This window comes from Maniola hyperantus, chromosome 6 (genome assembly GCF_902806685.2).
Source record: "Maniola hyperantus chromosome 6, iAphHyp1.2, whole genome shotgun sequence".
Taxonomy (NCBI): Eukaryota; Metazoa; Arthropoda; class Insecta; order Lepidoptera; family Nymphalidae; genus Maniola; species Maniola hyperantus.
In genome coordinates, this window is record NC_048541.1 from 12449436 (window position 1) to 12467613 (window position 18178).

At 36.7% G+C, this 18178-nt stretch overlaps 1 protein-coding gene and 1 long non-coding RNA gene across 4 annotated transcripts in view; one reads left to right on the forward strand and one right to left on the reverse strand.

Moving 5' to 3' along the window:
* Positions 1-6902, forward strand: part of LOC117982729 (tetratricopeptide repeat protein 17) — a 31504-nt gene extending 24602 nt beyond the window's left edge. For 2 of the 3 annotated variants that reach the window (XM_069499096.1, XM_034969102.2), the window contains exons 16-19: positions 1412-1631; positions 2764-2921; positions 3972-4077; positions 4948-6902. In XM_069499096.1, coding sequence (XP_069355197.1) covers positions 1412-1631; positions 2764-2921; positions 3972-4077; positions 4948-5085 — 622 coding nt within the window. In that variant the 3' untranslated portion in view covers positions 5086-6902. The remainder of the gene's footprint in view (positions 1-1411; positions 1632-2763; positions 2922-3971; positions 4078-4947) is intronic. The other variant, XR_011236837.1, reaches the window with a different exon arrangement.
* On the reverse strand, positions 258-17176 carry LOC138402462 (uncharacterized). Its single transcript, XR_011236843.1, has 3 exons — positions 17043-17176; positions 2747-2913; positions 258-1629 (listed from the first exon to the last, which is right to left on the reverse strand). It is a non-coding gene; the product is annotated as an uncharacterized lncRNA (long non-coding RNA).
* Between the last annotated feature and the right edge of the window lie 1002 nt (positions 17177-18178).

Sequence of the window (18178 nt, forward strand, 5' to 3'; positions counted from 1 at the left end):
CTCGCGTTTCTGATTGGTTGATATTAGAGGCAGGTTTCGTTGCGACACCGCAACACAGGAATGTGAGTGCGTTATCACTACCCATATTCTAAATGCGAAAGTGTGTTTGTGTGCGCAACCGAGCAACGGATTGACGTGATTTTTTGCATGGGTATAGTTTAAGACCTGGAGTAGCCTATGCCACTGCATAGGCTACTTTTTATCCCGGAAAATGAAAGAGTTCCTACTTGGCGTGGGATAAAAATTAAACTCGAAAGTCATTGTAAATGTTTATTTTCCTTCTCTCTTACCTTTATACTTTCATCCATCTTTTTTGCGCCCATGCATAAAGTTGACATGGTTTTTGAATGCTACTATATTGTTATATATACTAGTTTTTTTTAAATATGACAAAGTATAAAGGCCGAATACTGAAGTTTTTTGAGAGCACCTGAATAATTTGAGGTGCTTCTCTTAATGACAATTCCTTAAAATGTAGTAGTAAGTTATGCACATAATATTAAGAGCGCCACCTCACCAACAAACTGGCCCACCAGTTTGGCTAGTTAAAAATGTAAGACCTCTGTAAAATTAATGAGAATAAATGAATTTATTAATTTTCTTTATGGACCAATACCAGTAAAATTTACAATGCCCGTATATCTTGCATTTGCGAAAGCGTTTCTGTGTATGTCTGGCGTCTTCGCAAAAAAAATTCCGGACGTACGTCTCTTTCCTCTAGCATATTCCGGACTTTTATTTCGAGGCTGGCCTGTGAATCTTAACCGGTATAGATATAGTACTAGATGATGCCCACGACTTCATCCGCGTGGATTTCGTTTTTAAAAATCCCGTGGAAACTTTAATTTTCCGGGATAAAAGTAGGCTGTGTCCTTCCCCGTAATGCAAGTTATCTCTGTACCAAATATCGTCTAAATCGGTTGAACAGATGGGCAGTGAAAGGCTAGCAGACAGACAGACACTTTAGCATTTATTATACAGGATGTAACCAGAACGCTAGCAAAAACTTAGCGTTATTGTTAAACTACCTAAACACAATCCAACACCAATAACCATTTGCCTTATTTTGTAGTTTTAGTGATTTAGTATTTTCCAAACCCGCAATGTATAGCGTGCAAAACTCGGGTCAATGCCCCGCCTACGACACGGCATTGACTCCGAGTGGCATACTTACGGAACGTTCGTTGACCTCTAGCGTCAGTCAGATGTTTTATTTGCAATATATCGTGAAATTTTACAAAATGTAGGTTTTTTCCCGCGTTTTTTCGTGGTATCATATCACTGATCATCAGTACCTATCAGTCTTCGTTTTTGCCAGCGTTCCGGTTACACCCTGTATTATTATGGAAGCATGGATATGGATTTGTAGCCTGTCAATAACATATAGCCTAATAATAAGCGTGATTTGTAGGCTTCCATTAGAAATAGTAACTATGATCTCGTCGAATAAAAAAGTCCCCGAGTGTGTTCGTCCCGCGGAGTCGCTGGACGACTTCTACTTGGACAAGCTGAGCAGGATCAATGGCGAGGGCTGGCAGCCCGTGCGCACCCTCATGCACCAGTTCGCGGAGATGTTCGACTACTTCGACTACGTCGCGCTCGGAGCCAAGATCGCCAAGTACGTCGACACTGTAAGTACAGAAAACATTTTTGTTATCATCATGTATACAAAAATATATACACATACAAAACAACACATACAAAAATATATATATAATGTATACAAAAATAATACTTCATTTTATAACCCGATAGTTAGAATGTGCAGATTATATAACGAGTTGGTCTCCTCCAGCGATATCGATATATTCAACGGCAAATCTGCTGTGTTTATCAAATCAGTCCGAAAGTGTGACACCCTGCGCACCATATAATAACGTAATTCTACTTTTTAATTCAATTAATGTAATTCACTTATACTTTTGTTTTCTAGGTTCTTATAATTTATATTAATACGTTTTTGTTTTGTATAATAACTAACACAATAACACGTAAGTACTTTATTTGGTGTTCGATTTTTAACAAATTTTTAGTTCTATGTTCTTTTAGTATACTACAGGTATTGTTTAATAGTGTGTCCATTACTAACTTCGTACACGTCCATTACTAATAACTGCATTTGTACACACTTTTTTTGGAGAGTGACTAGTTTTATTCATGGCTTGTATTACTTTATCAATTATTGTCATAATCTGTTTTGTGTGTCCAATAAATAAAAATAAAAAATCATGTCCATTAGCTATTATTTTATCTCAACCGATTGACTGCGTCATACAGCTCAAAACGGGTCTAGAAGTTTGAGATTTGGCGTGTAAGTTCTCGATAATGTAAATCTAGTATGGATAGAAAACCCTTGGGCCTAGAAAGCTGAAATTTTGCACAGAGGTTCCCTTTATAAAGTAGAAATAAAGTCGGATTTTTCGAAATTCCTACGGGATAGGGATTTATATTTTCGCCGAGTGGAGCCGCAGGCATTCGCTAATGTTTAAATAAAAGTTACCAGTTTTATTCATGTTTATGTTAATAATAACAAGTTTGACCTATGAACAATATTATTGTTTTCGCGTTTAGAAGTATAACTCGATCGAATTAACCATGCACCCCAATGAGATGGGTTCCGCCCACTTTCTCGCTCTCGGGTACATTTCTCGCTCGCTCGCATTGTGACGTCATCGACTTCAGCTGTGCACAGTTAATTTGACAGTGTTATAATTATATGGACATTTGATCGGTAATGGATACGTACGTGTGTGTATCGCGCAGCGGCCGGGCTCGTGGACGGGCGCGCTGGGCGCGGGCTGGTGGTGCGGCGCGGGCGGGCGCGGCGCGTGCGCGCTACGCTGCCTGGGCGCCGCGCACGCGCTCGCGCCCAAGCACCACAAGCACCTGCCGCTGCGCGCGCTCGCTGCGCTGCTGCACATGTAAGCAAAACACTAGTACATTACTGTCCAGGTTGGAAATAAAGCAATAAGGATGATGAATACTATAGATAGACAAGAATCTCAAAAATATGGAAATGAAATACTAAAGTTAACAACACTGTACTCTGTGAATATGCTATGTTTATAGTAGAGGTGATCAATTTATTTATTAACCTGTTAATTTAACACATATTAAAGTTTGTTGATTAACTTCGATACTAAAACTTAACAATTTTAAATAAAAAAATATTATTAAATCAAAAAATACACATTATTATAGTACCTATACCTACGTTCTAAGTAGCTGCAGTAGGTACTTATAGGTAGGTAGCGAGTTGCAAAACCTACAGGGTACTTCCCGTGGACCTAGAATCATGAATTTAGCAGGTAGGTAGGTACCTAGGTCTTGTAGCACACGTAAGGGGGAAAATTTGAAAACCGTAATTTCTGGTCACATCATCATCATCATCATCATCATCATCAACCGATAGACGTCCACTGCTGGACATAAGTCTCTTGGAGTGACTTCCACTCCACACGCCACCGTCTTGCGGCGCCTGAATTCAGCGGCTCCCTGCGACTCGTCACCAAAATAAATTAAAATGTGTTCATGAAAGTAGTGTTTTTAATTTTCAAAGTAAGATGAAATCAAATGGGGTATTGTATGTTTTTTTTTTTGTGTTATATTTTTAACGTGTTTATTTATCAATATATTTTTATAACAATTATTCATATTATATTATGAAAGTTTAACAGTATTTGACACCACTAGTTTATAGTATTCTGGTGAATATTGTTTACTCAGTGTCATAGTGAATTTTTTTTAAATACATAAACGTGATTATACCGAAAATTTGCCTATGCCTTTGCCATGAGAGTCTTACTATAGTTAATTCAGCGACTTTTTATCAAACGTCAAAACCCTTGCTTATAGTAAGGGAGCTTGTATGAAACACATAGATATGACGTCACAAACATTTAACTTAATTTGACGTACTTGTTTTGTTTTGAAAAAGTTAGTTAAAAAATTAATATAAATTTGTTTTATAGGCAATCGAAGCAAGAAAATGCTAAGGAAGTCGCCTATCTCGCCTTATACATGATGCCGAAGAGTAAAATCGAAGCATTCCTGGTTGCAGTGTCCCACACTTATCTGGTCAGTACGAATATCGCTATCTATAATATTACAAATGCGAAAGTGTGTTTTTTTATTTTATAATATTAGCCATGTTAAATGACTAATATTCCCCTTTCCTCTGCAACTAAGCGTCAGGCTTGTGCTAGGAGTAGCACAAGCAGGAAGTGTATAGAGAGTAGGTGTTTGTTGGTTTATCCATTAATCACGCTGCGACGAAGCAACGGATTAATTTGATTGACATAGGCTTCTTTTTATCCCGGAAAATCAAAGAATTCCCAGAAAAGGTTTTTCAAAACTTAATTCAAGCGGATGAAGTCGCGAAAATTCAAACTTCAAACACAAATTTCAAATCCCTATTTTTACCCCCTTAGGGATTGAATTTTCAAAAATCCTTCTGTCTACATGATAGCTATCTGTATGCCAAATTTCAGCCCGATCCGTCCAGTAGTTTAAGCTGTACGTTGATAGATCCGTCAGTCAGTCAGCTAGCTTTTCCTTTTATATATGTAGATATCAATTTTATTAAAGTTAAAAGATAATCTAAAAATCTATTTGTTGTACTGCCAATCCGCACTAGGCCAGCGTGATGAACTATGGCCAAACCCCGCTCATACCTACTAAAAGGAGACCCGCGTGCTCTATGGTGAGCCGGCGATCATGGTAACGACGATTTTTTTGCATCTAATTTTTTTTGCATAAAATTTGCATCCCGGGAAAGGATATAAGCTACTTTTTATCCTGGAAAATCAAAGAGTTCCTGTGGGATTTTAAAAAACTTAAATCCACGCGGACAAAGTCGCGGGCATCATATTATGGTACTTAATTTTTACTCATGCCATAATAATTTTTAATTCCAATCGAAAAATTAAAAACAATTTAATTTTACAGGCTGAATATGAACAAGCAATCTGGATGTACCGTTATTCGCTTACGTTCGACGAAAAGTTCCTCCCGGCCAAGGCATGCCTGCACGCGACTATGTGCCTTATGTTCTACGGCGAAGGGAAGATGAAGAAAGGCGAATAAAACGTTTTTACACCAGCGCAGTAGGGCAAATGTTTTAAATCAAACTGGCATAATACTTACAGTAATATATGAAAAATATGTACCTCTAGTAAGAGTTTTTCTTATTATTATTTAAAATAAGGTATATTAGTAGGCGCAGGAAGTAATAATGTGAAAGTCATATTTTTTTTTCTCTATCCATCAACTGTAATTTTTTTTTTAAATTCAGATACAACTTACAAGTTAGCTCTTGACTGCAATCTCACATGGTGGTAAGTGATGATGCAGTCTAAGATGGCTAACCTGGAAAGGCATACCCTTTTTATGAAACCCATGCCCCTTTGGTTTCTCCACGGCATCGTACCGGAACGCTTAATCGCTTGGCGGCACGGCTTTGCCGGTAGGGTGGTAACTGGCCACGACCGAAGCCTCCCACCAGACAAGTCATTTGAAAAGTATGGTTAGCAAGAAAAGTATTTTGCATACAAAACGTTTTTTCAACATTAAATAATATTTAAAATAATAGTAATCACTTAACATCAGGTGACCCGTTTGCTCGCTATTTTTATTAAAAAAAAACATGATAATATGTCGAACCACGAAACAAGTTTAAAGTCATTAACTTACTACTGTTACAAGATGCTTTAGGTTTGTTTTAATATTACCGAAACGGTCAGGTTTCGAATTGAAAGAACTTTTACTAGGGGTATACTAAAAATAAAAAAGCTCTATAAAATAAATAATTGTGTATTTATCCATAAAGCCGCGTTTTCACGGGTCGACCTGGCCCTGAAACTTGGTCGCAATATTGTTTACATTGTCGATTATTATCAGTTGAACGACCATTTCGTTCTACCCTGGTTGACTCAAGAAAACGTAGCTTAACTGTCAAATCGTTGGTTCAATCTCATACTCATAGGTACTTTTATGAATGTAATAAATGTTAAAGCAGATAAGGTATTTGAACAAAATATTGCTTTTTGCAAGAACAAAATTGTACTAAACCCTTTAAACCTAACAAATGTCGAAGTCTGGTCCTTAAAGTAAGCGTAGATAGATCTGTTTAAAAGTCTTAATAAAAAGGTTAGCACAACTTGCGAGACGCATCGTAATTCATTGCAACTTCATTCAAATTATCTCCCTTCAGGCGTATTTTAGCGTGCCACTAAACCACTTGCTAAATTTTAGTTCATTGTAGGGTCAGCAATAAAGCTAGGTTTGCACCCGTCGTTGCATAGTCGCTTGTACTGGCGGGTGCAAATCTACCTTTTTTGCTGACTGTACCCTGCAGCCGTGTGGCATGCCGTAATGTCGCACTTTGTTGCTCTTGCTCTGGTATAAGCTTTATATTCTCAGTTCACTATAACTTGACACCTAACTTTATGTTGGCACCATTGCAAATCACACATTAATAAACCCTAATTTCTAAGAAATAAAGCAAACAAAGCAATGGTGCCAACATAAAGTTAGGCATCAAGTCATAGTGAATTATTATGATCGTTTAACATTTGCAATTATCTTGACCTGACTTAAAGAAATAGTAATAAAAATCATTCCAAATCTAGATGTACAGTGCATATATAGGTACAATTTAATGTTGAATTTATTTATTTGTTAAACAGTTTCATAATCATGTATTGTATTGTATTATAAACTTCATTCGGCTTTCTGTTTCTTGATTCTTCACATATTTTTTAAAGTGCAACAACCTATTTCATTGATGTGTGTGTGTCCCACCACTTATTTATTAATTTGTCACTGTACAAAATTAAGACTGACCAAGGTTTATTTTGACCGGAAGGTCGCTTGCAAAATATACAAATTATCCATAACTGTTACTTGATGGTTTTATTTTATACAAAATAATTTGCACCTACCTAAAAATACATACCTCGAGTCCCTACGTAATGTCTATAAAAATATATAATAAAATTGCCAGACAGAATTATTCGTAACGTAGACAACGAAAATGAATTTAACAAAATATTAAAAAACTTTTTATTAGAAAAGTTCTACTATGCCATAAATGATTTTCTAAATGACGCAAATAAAAATAAATAAAAATATGGGTCTCCCTACTAAGGTCTACTGTTCAGACCAAATTGCGGCACCCTAACTGGGTATCCATTATCCTACCCTGTACCTACATAGTTTATGGAATTGGGTATTTTCTTACTTTTGAATTTGATAAATATTATTACTTTATTATAAACTAGAATAAAAATAATGACGTACACTAAAAAAAATATTAAAATCCAACAAAGATTTACAAAGTTACAGGCATTTTAATTTTGGAGTGGGAGGGGCTTCTATCCCTTTCTCGCAAAACGAAAATTTGTATGAAACTGCACGAAGCTACTAGCTAGGGCATTAGTAGGTGTGACGTCAAACTGCTGTATCGCTATCTCTGTCTGATCAGAAATATTTAAATGCTAACTTTTTTGTTATTTGATCGATTTAATTAGTTTTTTCAGTTTACGTCATTATTTTTATTCTAGTTTATAATAAAGTAATAAAAAAATTGGAGTCAAGTTTTGGCCAATAGTCTACCACGCTGGCCATGTGCGGATTGGTAGACTTCATAAGTAAACCTTTAAGAACATTATGGAAACTCTCTGGCATGCAGGTTTCCTCGCGATGTTTTCTTTCACCGTTAAATCATGTAAATTTCGATTACGATTAGTTAATCTTCAACTTTTTAACCGATTTACTTTTTGCCAACATTGCATCGTACTGTATTTTATTACTTTTGAAAGAAAACTATTCCTAAATAAAATATATAGCGTCATCTAACGGCAAGATACAAAACTACATCTTAAGCTTGTAAGTAGGGACATCTAGCGGTGTGAGTTGGAACTTTTGTAACTCAAACCTTTCTCTGATTAGCAACAGCTTCTTGTAAATAGATAGCGCTTTAATTTTTTTTAATTATCATTGTTTTATATATTTTTTAAATTTTTATTATTTGTACATACATACACATTCTGTGAAAATTTTCACGCTACATACGGTTCACGAGGTAGGTAGGTACATCATACAGCCAAACGGACAGTGGAGGCATAGTAGGTAATAGGGTCCCGTTGGTACCCCTTGGGTACGGAACCGTCGAAACAAGCTTATATGCGCAGAACAACCCTAATCTGAAACTGTTCTGTTTTTTTTAAATTCTGATACAAGTTAGCTCTTGACTGCGATCTCACCTGATGGTAAGTGATGATGTACTTAGTCTAAGATATGGAAGCGGGCTAACTTGGAAGGGGTATGGCAGTTTCATGAATCCCATAGTAGGTATGTTATTACTATCAGTTTCTACGCGCCATCGCACCGGAATGTTAAATCGCTTGGCGGCACGACTTTGCCGGCAGTGTGGTAACTAGCCAGGGCCGAAGCCTCGACCAACAGCTCAACCCAGAGACAATTTAGAAATTATAAATTCCTAAAATGTCTCTGCCGAGAATCGAACCCTGGACCTCGCACTTATAAGACCACAGCGCTCACCACCGCAGCAGGAAGGTCGTCAAAAAGTCTATAATTGTATAAAGACACAATTGTAGCACTAAAGAAAAACGTCGTAGCAGCGCGACTCCTACTCGCGTTTCGTAATGTTAAGGCGCAACGCTCACGGATTGAGTGGAGTGAAGCCGAACGCCCAGACGCGGTTTTTTTGTCGCCGTCTATGGAAAAGGCAAAAAAAGAGTTATGATGTTAGCAGTGTATGTATTGTAGGTATGTTCCATACCGTAGCACCTAACTACTGAGCAGATTTTGATGAATCAGATTTGAATGAATTTGAGGAATCAATCATCGCATCGAATGACATGGCAAATGAAAACCGAGAAAAGTCTGAGTTCATAAATATAGTACAGTACGCAGCAGAAAGTAATATGTCATTTCGGCTCTGTAGAGCATTGACGCTGTCACTCATGTATGACGTTTTGTCGGTCTCAACGACTGAGACAATGCTCTACAAATGTGCTATCTCCTTCTAAAGGTCGATGTACACTACTTTCGGCCACGTACTGTAAGTAGGTCTGTACAATATTCAAATATACAAAGCGGTGGAGTTTTACGATATTTCAGCGTTTATTAAGAGGAGTAATCAGGTTTTTTTGTACGAGTACCTACTTTATTTTGTACTTCAACTACAAATCATACCTAGGGGTAGGTACCTACTGGACAAGTTTCCACCGCGCTCTAGCTGTCCGAGGCACACGCACTTTATAGGTACTTACGGAGCAACGAGATGGGTAACAAAATTTTGAACAATAAATAAAAACGAAAAAGCCAATCAGTCTTGAGTCCACATAAATCTTCAGACTGGCAACGTCTTCCTACGTAGATTATGAAGCACCCACAATAACTATTGGAACACGCACAAGAGTATATCACGTTTACTAGTCCTGTGCAGTGACCAATAGTTGTTTTGGGCTTCGTCCCGTCTTCTATGGATTCTTAACCGCGTTAAATCTGTGCTGAAATCAAAACTTTGTATTAGGTACATACATTGAAGAAATAATAACACCCTAACGGCGGCTACGCACTCATCCAATCAGAGTCCGTGAAAATACGTTCCTTTTTGTTTTGTATTTGTGTGTATCTACGACATAGCTCATGTCGTAGATATCTCACGGATGACGGATAGAACTCAGATGATGGAAGTGCAGAGCGTAATCGCCGTAAGGGTGCGTTTCCTCTGACGCAGAGCTGGGCGGTGTGGAGCAAAGCGGACCGTGGATAGCCAATAAACAGTTTCCACTGATGCGGAGTGAAGATTTCAAGCACTGTGATTGGCCGATTTACGGTTTGCTCCGCTCCACTCCACCCAGCTCCGCGTCAGTGGAAACGCACTACAAGTATTCTATGCTAGTTACACCCAAAATGGTTTAGTCATGATCAATTGAGGAGCTGGCGAACAAAATGGTGCAAGTACACTTTGTTCAATTATCTACTTTTTCATTCGGACGTTTTTGGCACCATGAATATGAATTTTAACTCATTTTAAAGTAAAAAGGCCTAAAACTGTTAAACTTGAGTCTAAAGTTTATACGTTTGGTCATCGAATGACATTTCTGAAGTCATTTCTAAACAAAACCGCCAAAATTGAGTTCAAAGTTCATGATTTAGATCAAAACGGGATAATTACAGCAAAGTTTTCTCGTGCTCCTGTAAAATTTAATTTCATGCAACTACACCGTTTTGTTCTCCAGCTTCACAACCCATGTTTAAATTAAATACACGCCAATATACCCAGAGACATAAGATGAAAATGTTTCTTATCGTTACGTCTACATACGCTTATTTATGTTATGCCTATAGTAGAGAGACTTGTGCAAAACGGTATATGAACGTTTGTGTTATTCGTTATTGTCAAACAGACTGGTATATAATTTAGTAAAAATCTGTGAATACAAAAAAATTAATAAGGTAATAAGTAGGTACATTTTTATTCCTAGAATATAGAATATAGAATAATAGAATAGAGGCAGACATAGAAATATAAAAAAGTTATTAACTAAAATTATACAAATAGCATGATTTACACAAGTTATGATTAGTCAAGACTAACAGTTTTTAATTACTTAGTTAACAACTAAAGATGTACCTACCTAGGTATATATAATTACAAAAAAAACATTTGTCAGCTTTCGTATGATTGATAAGACCTCTAGGTATAGTCCGCGACAGGTCGAGTTGCAATCGGGGAGGGAACGCCCCGCACACCCGCACAGCTCCCGCACTAACCCAGTGCGAGCGAGCGGGGGTGACGTGCGGGTGTGCGGGGTACCCCTCGACTCATACCCCGATTGCCATCTCGACCTGTCGCGGACTATAATTAGGTAAGTAAGGCAGTGGTCCGACCGCCGACGATGAACGTGAAACGAGTAGAACTAGAAACTATAAACGAGTTGGCGATCAGCGGGAAGTGAGTGTGTAGTTTCGATAGTTTTGTCGCCGGGCGAATAAGCGAGTGTGCAAGTGCGACGAGCGATTACTCGCGCCATTCGCCCGCAGTCGCTCAGTCCTGTGGAAACCTGCGCGCGCGTTACACGTGTTCAAGCGAGCGAGCATCGCTGAACGAATATCGCTGAACCAATTTAATTTTTAAAGCTCGTCGCTCAGCGACAAAACTAGTAAAGCGAGTCGTCGCCGGCAGTGTGAACAGTCAGAGAGCAACTTTTGATATATGCATCTTTTTCGTTTACAAGGAATGTAATTCGTTTACAAGAATTGTGCGTTTCTTGAGAGAGAAAATCGCCGATAGTTAGTCGTTTTCTCGCCGGCGGTCGGACCACTGCCTAAAGTAGGTACAAAAACGTTAATAATGTAAGACTGGGTAGCTACATGATACGGTACAGTCTAGACTAGAGTCTTGAAACTAAGTTGTAGAATCGAGAAGTTGATTGATTCTTTCATTTTTGTGAAAAGAAACAAAAATCACGGAACGAGAAAATGCGTGCCGCAGCGTGCGCGTTGAATGTTTTTGTACCGTTGCGTTTCCGTCCACATTAATTGTTAACCAATAACCATACATTGGTTACCAAAGTGGACGGAAATATATTATAATAAGTTTTATACTTACTTCGTCTTTTCGTAACTGGTTATTAATCAAGAATATTTTATCCGGATTCGTAACGTAACGGAAAAATTACGTCGTTTCGTAGTGGATAAACTATTCTTGGTTAATATAACTAACCAGTTACGAAAAGAGCAATTTTAATCTTATTCCGTTACGAACCCGGATAAAATAGAGTATTTGGTAGTAAGTACTTCTATTAGTGTTCTGTGGCCATATTATCATGGTGAAATTGCATTTTATTCATATTGCTTCCATATCCGGCCTTAGGTAGACAATTAGATTATTTGTTATTTGTTATTCAAAATATACACATGTACACACTCACACACACATACACACACTCACACTCACACACAATACACACTGATACACATATGTACACACACACACTCATACACACACACACACACACGTATTTTTAAGTTTCATATTCATATCATATTACTTAATTTAGTTTTGTATAAGTGTTTATTTGTTAATGATGGAGGAGGGAGAGCAGGGTCCCTGAGATACAGGTTTTGCAAACTTACTTCAGGGTCCCAGGCACAATTTTAAAAAGACCTTTTAAAACAAATAAATCATTTCATTTCAAAAAAAAAAGATATAGCTAGCAGTGTAAACACAATAAGCTCCTTACTATTATACGCACTGCTTATTTATTCAGACTTACCTACATGTACCTAGGTACCTATCGACAATTAGGTAGGTACCTATTGTATGTAATTTTGAATTAGTAAGGATATTATTTTAATTATTTACACAAATACTGTTAGAATTAAGTAGGTACTTATAATACTAAATGAGACTAAATAATATTAACTACAAGTAGATAACGATAATATCAAAAGGTAAAGAAGATGAAGATTTATAGAAATTATACATGATAGGTATCTATTTGGTACGTCAAATAGCTAATAAGAGTTTTTCTCTGGTATAATCTACTACCTTTCTGAATTTTGATAAGTAACATTCACTCGGAGTTAGGCATAAGTTAAAGTCCGCGACAGGTCGAGATGGCAATCGGGGAGGGAACGCCCCGCACACCCGCACAGCTCCCGTGCTAACCTGGAGCGAGCGAGCGTGGGTGACGTGTGGTGTGGGTGGGACGGAGCGTCGCGTCCCCCCCGCCTCATACCCCGATTGCCATTTCAACCTGTCGCGGACAAGAGGAAAGTAATAAGTAAGTACCTATAGAATAGATGTGTTTTAAAGTTAAAACTTTGCACAAAAATCTGTTTTGGTTAAAGTAGGTATCCTAAGCAATAGAAAACTACGATTTCTTATAAGGTTATAATGTGCGTGTTCACGTAGCAAGCGCGGGCGCATGTGCGGTTTTGGAAAATTTACCCCATTTGTACGTAGAATAGAATAGAAATATTTTTTATTCAATTAAACTTTTACAAGTATTTTTGAATTGTCTAAAACATCTACTACTGGTTCGGAATGCCTTTCCTACCAAGAAGAACCAGCAAGAAACTCGGCGGTTGCTATTTTCAAAGATTTGTAAACGTCATGCCAACACTCGAGTTTTAATTTTAATGTTTTAATATTAAAGTGAATAGGCATGGACCAGGTTGTGTAGGTAGTTTTGTAGGTGGAAGCCTTTGAACGGGTCTAAATAGGTACTAGTCAGGTAAGGTGCCTACGAGCAAATCAGTAGCGCTTAGCGACTTAGCAATCCGCTACGCTGCCGCGTAGAATCCAATTAGGTAAAGATTTGAAATAGTACCCGTCTAGATGTATAAACAACTTTTTTATTCAAAATGACGGATTCATACTTGATCAGAATTCGTCCACCCGTTGGCAAAAAGACGGATTCATACTTGATCAGAATTCGTCCACCCGTTGGCAAAAATGACGGATTCATACTTGATCAGAATTCGTCCACCCGTTGGCAAAAATGACGCATTCATACTTGATCAGAATTCGGCCACCCGTTGGCAAAAATGACGGATTCATACTTGATCAGAATTCGGCCACCCGTTGGCAAAAATGACGGATTCATACTTGATCAGAATTCGGCCACCCGTTGGCAAAAATGACGGATTCATACTTGATCAGAATTCGGCCACCCGTTGGCAAAAATGACGGATTCATACTTGATCAGAATTCGTCCACCCGTTGGCAAAAATGTTGGCAAAAACATGAATTTGGAAATAGTTTGTACCTACTTATCAGAAATTTTCCTAAAAGGGGTGTAGTAGACATCATAAGTCGCAGGTCGTATCGTAGGTCTAGCTGTACAGTGGTCACAAGCCCGAATTTCATTGGAATTTTAATACCGGTCAAGGTATAAAATAAAAAAATATAAATTTTTAACATAAGCAACGACCTAGTTGCTAAAACATTCCAATAAGCTATGCGAAAAACTTATAAGTGAATGGTTGACCATTCAGACCGTAGTTATTTCATATGAAACTGAATTTGTCTACGGATGGCGTATAACATTTTATACGATGAGAATGAGAAAAATTATGAAGTAGAATAAAGTTGTAAAATGATTAATATATCTACTTGTAATTTAATGCCATCGTAAAAGTACATAAAATGTAAAAATACAGATTCTATAGGATTCATAAAACACATAGAAGTTCTCTTAATAAAATTACAAATATTAAAATTACAAAAATTAAATTTTCAAGTAAAGTGAGTAGAATGTGTACAATATATTTTTTGTAATATAGTACACAAGAATTTTGAATTTCCGTTGTGATGACGAATTCAACATTATTTTTTGTTTGAATTAAAATGTCTATTAAACTATTAAAAAGATGCCAATAAATTTTTCCAATTGTGGTCTTACAGACCTTTCACTCACTTTGCTCAAGTAAATGAATTAATATTAATCATTATAACAGAATTCTATAATTAACACCAATATATCTTTATTTAATATAGTAAATATGTACAATTCTGAAATTACAATAGCCCATCACAAAAGTGGTTGCCTAAATTTCAAATCTAATGAAATAAATATATAATAGTTAGATATAACTATTGAAGTCTTCGGCTCAAATTATTTGCCAAATGATTTGACAAATATTTTAAAATTGGTCGAAGGCAAATGTTGGAGCAGAAACGTTGCATCTTCGTACGTCGTAAATGAAACGTCCGCAATAGCCGCTGTCACACGCACAAGAGTATGCTCTAACTAATCTTGTGCAGTGGCCAGCAGCTGCTTTGGACTTCATTCGACTTCGTCTTGATGTTCCACACCAGTTGAATGCCGGTACTTTATTGCGGTATAACAATATGCGAACTAAATTATAATAAGCAAAGCAAAGAAAACATATAAAAATAATAAAAACATTCTTAAAAATAAATATACTTAGATTAGTAGTTTGAGTTTAAAGTAAGTACCTATAACTACTCACCTATTTGAATGAAATGAACAATTATTATGACTTGGGCGGTATGTATTTTTTGTAAATATGAATAATCTATACCAACTGATAAGTTAGGTATATATAAACCCAAAAATTTTACTTTTTCTATGTACTTACCCAACGTCACTTCTATTATTACAATCATTTTCCGCGTTTTTCATAATTTTTTTAATTTTTTTTACATTTTCTTTTTAAATATTTCATGTTTCCCGGTACCTATACGATATTTTTCACAGTGGTATTGAATTGTCATTGATATACCTACATTAGATTAGATTTTAAGTCAGGTAGTTTTGTTTTAATTCATCTTTTATTTTGTGTGCTAAAAACGTCAGGGATTGACGAACCAATTTTTTGTCGTAAGGCCAACGAACCCCATCGAAATTGACACGTAATTTAATATAATATTTGTTATCAAGTCAAACGGATGGCGAGCGAGTATAAAAAGCTACGGTGTCAGGTGGCGTGAAGCCCTGCGATGCCGTAGGAAACCATACTACCGGCGGCGTAAGCTGCTGCGCGCCCCTTAATGCTATCACTAGTAGCCAGTAGGTAGGTAATTAGCTATCTATTATCTTTTCAATATGCTGCTGGTGGGAGGCTTCGGCCGCGGCTAGTTACCATCCTACCGGCTAAGCCGTGCCGTGCCACAAAGCTATTTAGTGTTCCGAACTGCGGTGCGATGCCGCCTAGAAACCGATCAGGGTTTAATGAAACTGCCATGACTCCCCTTTCAAGTTACTCTGCTTCCATCCTAGACTGCATCATCATTTACCAGCAGGTGAGATCGCAGTCTACGGCTAACTTGTATCAGAATTTTAAAAATAAACAATCATCATCAAGATCAACCCATCGCCGGCCCACTACTGCGCACAGGGGTTTTGGCCATAGTCCGCCATACTTGCTTAGTGTGGATTGGCAGACTTCATAATCTTTGAAAACATTATGGAGAACTCTCAGGCTTCCTGACGATGTTTTCCTTCACCGTTAAAGCAAGTAATTGTTTTAATTAGGTACTTAAAACACACATAACTTCGAAAAGTTAGAGGTGCGTGCCCGGGATCGAAACCCCAGACCTTCCGAATAGGAGACGAACGTTTTAACCACCAGGCTATCACGGGCTCACGGCCGTTTTTCATTAGCTATTGATCATTTAATTGAAAGCTTCGATAGCTTAACCTGAGCGCAACGGTTTAAGGATCGGACTGCAATCTGAAAAATCGGGGGTCAAACCCCACCCGTTTCACTATAGTCGTACCTACTTTACGCTTTACGCTTAGTTGGAGTGGAAAGGTTAATAATATGGCTTAGGTAAGTATATTCATTAAAAAAATACGTATCTTATTATTCAGTACCCATAAAGCAAAGCCAGCACACAGCACATTTTTTTTTTAATAATTGATAGAGCCTATTGGAATATTTGTATTCTTACGCGTATATTTAATATTTGAACTCGTGCGACGTCTATATGTAAGTAAATATAAAATAATTTCTCCCCGTCTACCTTCTACCAGTTGCAATGCCTTTGAACAAGAGTTAAGAGCTTAGGTAGCTAGCTAGTAAAATTATTTTTAGCACATTTTTTTGTTTTAGTTCCGATGCCTTTGCCGAATAGTAGTACCTACTCGAGTTAGTGAGTTTAGGCTAGATAATAAAATTATTTTCAAAAGTATTTTAAAAATTTAAACGAAACAAAATACTTATGATTAGGGATTTTTGAAGTGCCTTCTTTAATATTATAAAAAGATTTTCTAATAACCATTAATAAATTCAAAATTTTATTTAACGTATCTACCTAATTATTCAAGGGTTAAAAAACGAGAATGTTAATTTGTGTTCAGGAATTTCTATTGAATAATTTAGATACCTACCCACCTGTTTTTATTTATTACGAAAATTAAATTATTTATTGCTCTCTACATATAAATCATAAAATATTCAAAATAATTTAAAATAATGAACAAGAAACTCTTACCCATAAAAATATCTTTAAAAAATAAAGTTTAAATACTTACTTGAGCAACAAAAACAAAACACAAATTAAAAAGCATTTAAAATAAAAACGAACCAATTGATCACTATTTCAAATTTTCCTCTATTTAATGCAAGTATAAAATAAAAAACAACGTCTGCACTCAGGGTAGGCCGGGGTGCGAGTGAATACTTGAACCGGTACTGCACAGCTACCTTATAACTAAACAAAACGGCCTATGTCCGTCGCCCTTAATTTGTGCCGGGTGAAAGCTATAAACGGATAGCGGAATGCGCAAGGCGAAGGGAAAACTTACGTGGGATTACTTTTTAGCTACGCAAATCTCGTATAACCTCGTAAGTTCGTAGTATGTATTAAAATTATAAATGGAAATGACATAAAAATTTACGTATTTGAACGACTCTAATATAACTACGAGTATACACTCTATCTTCATTATAATTTCAACCCGTTCGCTCGCCCGCCGGCCAATACCGAGCATGAGTCTCCTCTCCGAATTAATAATAACTAATTTTTAATTTAATATTTTAGGATATCGTAGATTATTCCCTGACTGGTATTTTAATATTTTGGTAGCATTTTGTAAATAAAATGTCATTTTTTTAATTAAATAAAAATGTTTTTGTTTTAAAGCAAATAATAAAGTAAGTAGATTAATACTAATCTCAAAGTATCGCAACAAAAGTAAGAAGAAGGTAGGTATTAGTATAATGCGTAAGTGAACTAAGTGCTTAAATCAGTAAAATAAATATAAAAATTAGGTATACCATTCTATTCTATTCTATTCATTCTATATCTTATGTAAGTAGCTGTATCTTATTCTACCTAAATTTTTCTTTCTGCATTCGCTTGTTACTTAAATACACCTTCAAAAGGCTTTTGTAATAGGATATCAAGAAACTGTCCTACGAAAATTTTACCCAGATCGCTATCAATTCTCGCCTAATATACCTACCGCTTAATTAGTGAGAAAATATACTTAAATAAAATGAAATAAATAGGAAAGTATAGGTGTGAAACAAGGTAGGCTGGAATGTGCGGAGGACACTGAAGCCCTAGAAAGGAGGTCGGCGCCTCCCTCGTTACAGGATTACCGACCGCTACAAAGATTTAAATCTGGCTGTTACGTGCTTTGCTGATAATAGTGTTTGTTATACA